General features: G+C 40.1%; 1 protein-coding gene across 1 annotated transcript; it reads left to right on the top strand.

The window, feature by feature from the left end:
• Positions 1-5,663: 5,663 nt before the first annotated feature.
• LOC119316300 (protein transport protein Sec61 subunit gamma-like) lies at positions 5,664-8,439 on the top strand. The gene is made up of 3 exons (XM_037590597.1): positions 5,664-5,846; positions 5,934-6,064; positions 8,207-8,439. Exons 1-2 carry the CDS (start codon positions 5,753-5,755, stop codon positions 6,047-6,049), a joined length of 210 nt encoding a protein of 69 aa, XP_037446494.1. The 5' UTR covers positions 5,664-5,752; the 3' UTR covers positions 6,050-6,064; positions 8,207-8,439.
• The last annotated feature ends 1,449 nt before the right edge of the window (positions 8,440-9,888 follow it).

Raw genomic sequence — 9,888 nt, 5'->3', positions numbered from 1 at the left:
ACGATCAAGTGTTAAGCTTATGGAATGGGTCAAGTCAATCACATCATTCTCCTAATGATGTGATCCCGTTAATCAAGTGACACCTCATGTCTATGGCTAGGAAACATAACCATCTTCGATCAATGAGCTAGTCAAGTAGAGGCATACTAGTGACACTCTATTTGTCTATGTATTCACACATGTATTATGTTTCGAGTTAATACAATTCTAGCATGAATAATAAACATTTATCATGATATAAGGAAATAAATAATAACTTTATTATTGCCTCTAGGGCATATTTCCTTCAGATACATGTGGTGACAATGGGGTATTCTATTGATCCACTTGATGTATGTTTTGGTGATCAACTTGCGGGTTCCGCCCATGAACCTATGCATAGGGATTGGCACACGTTTTCGTCTTGACTCTGTGGTAGAAACTTTGGGGCACTCTTTGAAGTTCTTTGTGTTGGTTGAATAGATGAATATGAGATTGTGTGATGTATATCGTATAATCATACCCACGGATACTTGAGGTGACATAGGAGTATCTAGGTGACATTAGGGTTTTGGTTGATTTGTGTCTTATGGTGTTATTCTAGTACGAACTCTATGATGGATTGAACGGAAAGAATAGCTTCGTGTTATTTTACTACGGACTCTTGAATCGATCAGAAAGGATAACTTTGAGGTGGTTTCTACCCTACCATAATCTCTTCGTTTGTTCTCCGCTATTAGTGACTTTGGAGTGACTCTTTATTGCATGTTGAGGGATAGTTATATGATCCAATTATGTTATTATTGTTGAGAGAACTTGCACTAGTGAAAGTATGAACCCTAGACCTTGTTTCCTAGCATTGCAATAGCGTTTACGCTCACTTTTATCATTAGTTACCTTGCTGTTTTTATATTTTTAGATTACAAAAACTTTTATCTACCATCCATATACCACTTGTATCACCATCTCTTCGCCGAACTAGTGCACCTATACAATTTACCATTGTATTGGGTGTGTTGGGGACACAAGAGACTCTTTGTTATTTGGTTGTAGGGTTGCTTGAGAGAGACCATCTTCATCCTACGCCTCCTACGGATTGATAAACCTTAGGTCATCCACTTGAGGGAAATTTGCTATTGTCCTACAAACCTCTGCACTTGGAGGCCCAACAACGTCTATAAGAAGAAGGTTGTGTAGTAGACATCATTACTTGCCCGATATTCGATCGTCGGTATCTCAATACCTAGTTCAATGTCGTTACCGGCAAGTCTCTTTACTCGTTCCATAATGCAACATCCCGCAACTAACTTATTAGTCACATTGCTTGCAAGGCTTATAGTGATGTGCATTACCGAGAGGGCCCAGAGATACCTCTCCGATACACGGAGTGAAAAATCCTAATCTCGATCTATGCCAACTCAACAAACACCATCGGAGACACCTGTAGAGCATCTTTATAGTCACTCAGTTACGTTGTGACGTTTGATAGCACACTAAGTGTTCCTCCGATATTCAGCAGTTGCATAATCTCATAGTCATAGTCAATCATAGTGCTAAGCTAACGGATGGGTCAAGTCAACCACATCATGTATAAGTTATGAAGAAAGCAATAGCAATAAACTAAACGATCATAGTGCTAAGCTAACGGATGGGTCAAGTCAATCACATCATTCTCTAATGATGTGATCCCGTTCATCAAACGACAACTCATGTCTATGGTTAGGAAACTTAACCATCTTTGATTAACGAGCTAGTCAAGTAGAGGCATACTAGTGACACTCTGTTACTAAGTTTCTGGTTAATACAATTATAGCATGAATAATAAAAATTTATCATGATATAAGGAAATATAAATAACAACTTTATTATTGCCTCTAGGGCACATTTCCTTCAGAGGCGAGGCGAGGCGAGGCGTGGCGAGGCGGGCGGCGGAGGAGGAGGAGCGCGCGTGTACAACTCCTATTCCCAAGCTCCCAATAGCAAGTGATGGAGCAGCCCTTATAAAGATGTCTCACTCTTCTTACTGTAGCAGTATGGTACTAAACTTCCCACACTTCTCACCACTTGCCGTACACATGCATGGGCCTTAGAGATTAACCAGAGATTATTGTTTTATATAGGCCTAAGCCCACCCATAATCCAACAACTGCTTCCATTTTCTCCAGCCCTTTTCCTCAAATTTAAACGAATTTGCTAATATGCAGGTGCCTGAAACATTTCCACATGTCAGTCGATTTTCTGCCTCGCCCGAGGCCGAAGGTGAGGGCGGTGTGAGGTGAGTCGACCCCGACGAGGCCGAGCCAGGACCTCGTCGAAGACGAGGAAAATGCCGGGAGCACTAGCGAGCTATGACGTATGAGGTAGAGGCGAGGAAGCAGATTGAATAGTGCGGGTGTGGAGGCTGTCGAGCCGAAACATGAGGTCAGAGGGTTTGGAGTGTGGAGCGGTGAGTCGGTGGGGTAGGCGTATGGGGCGAGGCAAGTCGAAGGGTATGCGAGGGTTGGATCGGATCATGGCTTCATTAAGAAGTTGGTTGCGAGCAAGAAGACTACTTGCGAACTGTTGGATGCAGGTCCAACGAACAGTAAAAAAAATAACCAACATGTATCATTTTCCCAGACACTTGAGATTTAGCGCCTGTTCAGCGGCTCTCCGCGGAGCGGAGCGGGTGGAGCGCCCTTTTACCAGCTCCCCGATTTATAACTGGATCGCCACTCCGCTCCGGCGTGGAGCGGAGGGAGTCCGAACGCGCCCTTAGTCACTTCCAATTTAAACTTCTCACATTTTTGACGAGTTAAAAGCATGAGCATTTAATTGCACGCATGATCGTCTCCCTGCTGCATAGCCGTGTAGTAATTGAAGGCATGATCGGCTATGTATGACTTCTCATCTCTCTGCACTGGATCGAGTCTTGTTCTTCCCCCAACAAGTTGCACCCAATGTTTGATACCAAGATCAAGCCATTACGAATCAAAAAATATCCAGTTGAGTCCACATTGCTAACATGGGGTAATAAGCAGGTTGCAGCTACGATAAAGTCAAAACATAGATTTTTTGGGGAAAGCCCTCGGGCTAATTTACTCATTATTTGATTTGTTCTTGCAAGAAATCCCCAGGGTCAATTTATTATTCATACAACAACAACAACAACAACAACAACAACAACAATAGGAAACATCGATAATATCGACATTTCCTATTTGTCGCTCTGAGCAACGTAGTGTCGGCCTCGCGCGTTTACGCCGCCTTAAGGATCATGTGTGCTAGGTCGGCCCATTAATAGTTATGTTCACTATTTTTCATACGCTTGCTTTGAATACATTTTCAATAACGTTTGCTGTGTAAAAATATTCTTGAAATGTTAAAATTTCTTTGTGCAATTTTATTAAAAAAACGCATGCCATTCAAAAGAGTGTTCTTGTCATTTTAAGCTGTCTGCCCGTTTAAAAATATGGTCTTGACATGTTCTAAGTATGCTCATGAAAATGTAAAACATTGCTCACATAATTCGTCAAAAATGTTTGCACCATCCAAGCAATTGCCTGTGACATTAAAATAAATGTTCATAACACATAGAAAAATTGCTACATTTAAATCAAATGTTCATACACACTTACGAAATGTCCACACGTCTCACAAAAAATATTCATCGTGTGTTTAAAATATTCATTGTGTATTAAAAAATGTTCAGTGTCTATTTAAAAAATGTTCGACATGTATTCGGATAAACATTCGCTGTGTATTCGGAAAATATTTGACGTGTATATGAAACATGTTCAACTTTTTTTAGGGGACGAAACATGTTCAACTTGTCTACTAAAAACATACCCATAAGCGGGCGAAAGGTTTAGCCCGACCCACTCGGGCTTCGCTAAAGACCAAGCAACAGAGTTGCCAGCCCATTTAGCCAATCTCACAGAGCTAAAAACCAAGCAACTGAAAGGGCCGCCCTATTTAGCCAGGATTTTCACGAGGAACCTTCTAGAGGTCTTGGTCTGGGTTGTTCTTTGGTTTTCTTCGTTCTATTTTCCCTTACCGGTATTTTAGATTTACTAGCAAAAGGTCCCTGCGTTGCAAGGGGAGTAAAAAATACCACACTCTCTTAATTTAAAAAAAATGGTCTATAATCTGAGTATTTGTAGCTACGGCCCAAACAAAGATGATCTTTGCCTACAAAAGCACAAGTTCAAGATTTCACATGTCTTCTATTTAAACATGGCTTGCATGTAGATTTAACACGTACAAAGAAACAAACAAGTGATCTTCAAATTTGTCTTCAATCCTGATTTTGCTGAGATGTTCATCTACAGTCCGGATCAGTACCGATATGAAAGAAAGACGAATAATGCACTATTGATTGAGATTGCACCATAGATAGTATTTTTAGTGGTTAACAGGTTAAATAACATTATATTCATATTCTATATATTTTTCTAATCAAATTATATATATATATATATATATATATTATGTTAAATTTAGATTTATGGTTTAGAAGGTATGAGTATTCTAAAAAACATTTGATATGTACTGGGGGTTTAATGTTAGAAACATCAGGAGGTTTTCTATAAACTAACATGACAGACTAATAATACATGTTTCTTTTATTAGTAGGTATAGATTTATTATTTGTTTATAAAAAAGGTTTATTAAGTATTCTTAAAGAAAATAAAAATGTTGGCATTTAGAATTTTCAAGAAAATAACAAATGTTTGGTTTTCATAAAATATTCACATTTTTAAAAAATGTTGTTTTTAAAAGAAATTTCCAGATTTTGCAGAAATTTTTGAATTTTTATTAGAAAAATAAATAAATATGTGATGTTTTCTCTAAAATAATAAAATCCTAAAGAAAATTAAAAAACAAAGCATGGACCGGCCCACTAAGCGCATGACCTTTTCTAGAGTCACGTGTAATTTTATTCAAACTTGACACCCATTACGAGTACAAATGCTTTGGATCATAATCCCAAGAAATTACATAATGGCTCATGCTTTTTAAGAATTACAATGAAATCTTTTGAAGCTTATTCTTTGTGGTGACAGTCCTTGCAACATGAATTACTACCCATGCTTCAGTAAAGATAACGCCGCCAGTCTGAAGTCGCGACACCGCTATCTGTATACTTGCATGAACTTGACTACCTTGAATGGTTTTTGAAGCTCTGTGAGCCGCCCACCATCTAAAAACATGGGAAGTTGTGAGTGTGGAACGTGCTTGTGCCGCGGACGACCCCTAGTAATGTAATGTAGGTCATCAAACCACAAAATCTTCACCAAGATGTTAGATAAGCACACCAAACCACAACAAAACTACCAGGCACTAATACGAACTCATCATATCTGCATGAACACATCCGCGAAGACAAAAATCCAACTTCCGTAACCGCTACGTTTGTTAAGGTGCCAATACGTGACAAGTGCTTGGGCTCCCCGGAATATCGTCATTTCCAAGGGAACCCAGTCTTTTTTTTAGGGACAGGAACCCAGATATAGATACACAATAAAATTGGGCTCACTGAAGCCCAAATAGTAATGCGATAGTCGAAAGTTGGTCCATTTTCTTCAGTCTGCAAGCAATTGGGCCCACTGAAGCCCAAATTGGTCCGTTTTCTTCAGTCTGCAAGCCCAGGAGGCCCATCTAAGAAAGCAGCAGACTTGTCTCATTAAACACGCATCGTCCATCCACATCGTCAGACACGAGCAAACCCACCTCCACCTTCTGCTCCCACCTCTCCGGCGAGATCTCCCTCCTCCCCGCGCCGCAGCCAGCCATGGACGCCGTGGACTCCGTGGTCGACCCGCTCCGGGAGTTCGCCAAGGACAGCGTCCGCCTCGTCAAGCGCTGCCACAAGCCCGACCGAAAGGGTAAGGACACGGCGCATCGGATCCGCCGACGCGGTGGTCTTAGCTCCGGCCCAGATCTGACGCCGTATGGTTTTCTGGCGTGTGTAGAGTTCACCAAGGTGGCCATTCGGACGGCCATCGGGTTCGTCGTCATGGGCTTCGTCGGGTTCTTCGTCAAGCTCATCTTCATCCCCATCAACAACATCATCGTCGGGTCCGGCTGATTTGGTCCTCCGCAGGTACTTCTTCGCTCCCCGCACCTCCCTCCGATCTGGGATCTAGTTTCTTCGTCTGCAATTCTGTGCGCCCGTTGTTCTGATGCGTGTGTTTGTGGACGTTGTGCGTGGGATTCGCGGTCGTGAAATTCTCTCTTGTGGTATGGCATCGTAGATCTGTGAGATCGAATCGGTTACTTGGTAGAACTGACTCCAATTATGTTTGTTCTGTTCGTCTCTATTAGGCAGTGTGATTGATCCTGTGGTGCTATGTTTGTATGAGAATTGTCATTTTGGTTCGTTTTCACCAGGGTGCCATAGTTTTGAGATAATTACTCACTGGATTGACTCTAGTGGCTTCCGTGATTTCCATTTTTGTGTGCTAGAGTAGTTACTTGGTTTGGAGCCGATTTTGGGGCTCTGGCCGGGTATTCACATGCTCTTAGCCTCTCACAAGTTACAACGTTTACCTTACCAACAGCATTGAAGCCTAGAGGTGCGAGTTACTTGGTTTGAGGAGCCTGGCTGGGTCGTTATTTCGTAACCGGTCACTGACCGGGCCATCTGCCTGGACGTATAGGGGGGCATTTGAGGAGCCCGGCTGTAGATGCCCTAGCCCCTAAGGGAGCCACTATAAGTTGTATATGCATCAGCTCCTTTTGTGTCAAATGTTTCATTGTAACAGCCAGTGCAAACTTGAACAATGTGTGCTTATATTTAACTATCAATACACTGGTAGTTATTTTCTTTATTCTATATACTCAGTTCTTGATGAAATTAAATGCCTCTATTTGTGCCTTTTTTGTTGTTTGCCTGCGTTTAGAAGTGCAAACTTCCAAGCTAATATCCTTTAAGCAGTTGGTTTGATCTGCTTTAGAGGCTTACTGTAGTTTTCATAATTTACGCTGTTTTGATTATCTTGACAATGTTTCATTCAGGGACCTGCTCTACCCTATATAAAATTGCGAGGTAGAACCATGGTGAAACCATGGTGATGATAAGTTAGGCTTGTGTGCCTGCATGCGGAAGCAGTATTTTATGCACCAGGTCCTTTTAAATAACCATATGCTAACATTTTCAAGTATTCATGTGATCACAGTCAATGACATCCATCTGATATATCAGAAGAATGTGTGCCTCCTTATATTTGCATTTTAATTTGTGAGTGTGTCTGATTCAGGATTCAGAAAACATGTGATCATACATTGTTGAACTACATATGTCTGAACAAACTAGACTTTGCAACTTCTGATGGAATATAAGACTGAAATATGCCAAATATTTTTGTTTGATAACCTGCAAATTATTTAAGTCGAATTTATAGCAAATATACTCTAAACCTTGAATCCTGGCCTTAACCAGCACTAAGAAAAGTTAGTCACGAGCCCAACATTTTCATGATAGAAGCTGGTTGTCAACCATTCGAGTTGGTTAGGCTTCATTGCATTTTGCTTGCTATTCCAAGAGGGCTGCTTTCATCAATTATGAAATTGCAATGACTTTTGTCCTTGAACATTAAACATATCACCCAGCTTTGTATTTGATCAATTGGTATGGTATGTTTAATTCTGAGGACGTGTGGAGTTCACAATCTGTATGCAATATTACTTAATGAAATTGCGATCCATGTGCATATCATTACAATCGGGAAAGTATCTAGTGCTCCCAGGCTTGGGGTGCTCCCAGTGCTCCAAATGTCCGAAAAACATTTTTAAGATGCTCAAAAAATTCTGAAAAAAATGCAGCACATCGACGGAACATTGATGTCTCTTGTCACAAAATTTCAAATCAAAATTCGAAACATTGCTCGAGATACAAAAATGACATTTTAAAATTTTGATTTGAAATTTTGTGACCAGAGACATCAATGTTCCGTTGATGTGCTGCATTTTTTTTTCAGAATTTTTTGAACATTTTAAAAAATGTTTTTCGCATCGGAGCACTGGGAGCACCCTAGGTCTGGGAGCACTAGATACTTTCCCCATTACAATCTTGGCATCATTGTTGTGCGTCACACACTCACACAAGTAATATCATTGGCCTGATGTGCCTGCTGCAACCCCTAGTCACACCTGCTAGATGTTCTTTTTCCTTCTGCTCCTGGTGAATTATTTTGCTATATTGACATGGTGACTGGTCTAAGGTTTTCTGTTGCTCTTTCCACAGGTGAGGGGCCGCAGGACGAGAGGATGGTGTCCATTCATGGAGGCGGCGCTGGTTTTCTTATCCTCGTACCTTAAAGCAATTCATTTAGGACTTCATTGTAGAGGACAGTTCCCTTGTGTTTTCGTTTGAAACAGTTGTATTGCTAGACCTGGAGCAGTTTTGAACCTGATACCGGCTAGACCGTAATATCAAGCAGTGAATGACAAGAATTGAAACCCTATCATTTCCTCTTAGGTGCATTTTGCTATGATGTTTTGACCTTCATACTTTCATAAACCTCTATGCGTAATTATCTACTCCCTCCGTTCCAAATTACTTGACGCACATTTATTTAGACACGAATGTATCTAGACACTAAACAACTATAGATACATTCGTATTTAGACAAATTCAAGTCAACTAATTTGGAACGGATGAGTAAAAGGAAATTGCTATGTGTATGTCATAGCATGTACTACTAGCCAGGAGCCTGAGATAGTTGAAATATTACTTAAACATTTTAAATTAGATTTGAGGACCGCTGATAAATGGATCACCACCAGAGATATTAGATTTATTCATTGATTTGGTCGTATGTTGATGAACAAATAAGATGGGTTCACACTGCCATGCTTAGAACTGTGAAGCAGCAGCAATCTGTGATTTAGCGGGGATTGCAGATGAAACGGTTTAACTTAAACAAAAATGTTGCTTGCATTGCCAAAGAAATGGCCTGAGACATCGAACAAAGACACACGGACAAAAGTCAATCCTTCGCTCAAAAAAGGGCAAGCCTCTGGTTTGCAGGTTTTTTTCTGTAGGAATTCTACTCCCTCCGGTCCTAAATATAAGTCTTTTAGAGATTTCACTATGGACCACATACGGATGTCCGTATGTAGTTCATAGTGGAATCTCTCCAAAGACTTATACTTCCTTCGTTCCTAAATATTTGTCTTTCTAGAGATTTCAACAAGTGACTACATGCAAAGCAAAATGAGTGAATCTACACTAAAATATGTCTATATACATCCGTATGTGTAGTTCATTTGAAATCTTTAAAAAGACAAATACTCCCTCTATAAACTAATATAAAAGCGTTTAGGTCACTATTTTAGTATTCTAAACGCTCTTATATTAGCTTACGGAGGGAGTATTTAGGAACGGAGGGAGTATATGATAGTAGGATTTTCAAAGGGGAAAAAAATTCTTTGAAGCCCTTTGGTTTGTTGGAACGAATTTTTATTCCTATGTATAGGATAGGAACCAATATTTTACATTTAAAAAAATAGCCTCAATGGAAAATTCTTATCATATGCATCAAATGACATCTTACTCCTGCAGTACATGTTACCTCACTCCCTATAATTTTCATGTTCCCATGTCCTATACTATGAATCAGGGATAGGAAAATCATAGGAATGATGGTGTATTGGATGACCTATAGGAAAAGAGATGCCATTTGGTTCAAAGGATAAAAAAAATCATTAGATGTGAGCTAATGTTTTTCTTCATTTGAGAGGATAGGAACCAATCCTACATAGGAATAAGAAACCATTCCTTTAAACCAAAAGGCTCTGAAGGAAAATTTCCTATAGGAATTCCATCCTATAGAATTCCTACAAAACAGTCATCAGAATCAGTCTTCCATAAAAATTAAACACCACATGTCAGTATGTCACCACCACAGATATTGTATGTAGACT

Source organism: Triticum dicoccoides, chromosome 6A (genome assembly GCF_002162155.2).
Source record: "Triticum dicoccoides isolate Atlit2015 ecotype Zavitan chromosome 6A, WEW_v2.0, whole genome shotgun sequence".
Classification (NCBI taxonomy): Eukaryota; Viridiplantae; Streptophyta; class Magnoliopsida; order Poales; family Poaceae; genus Triticum; species Triticum dicoccoides.
This window is presented reverse-complemented; position numbering and strand designations above follow the sequence as displayed.

Coding starts and splice junctions, on each gene's coding strand:
- LOC119316300 (XM_037590597.1), top strand. CDS start 5,753: ATGGACGCCGTGGACTCCGTGGTCGACCCGCTCCGGGAGTTCGCCAAG. Junction 5,847..5,933: donor CCACAAGCCCGACCGAAAGG/GTAAGGACACGG, acceptor TGGCGTGTGTAG/AGTTCACCAAGGTGGCCATT.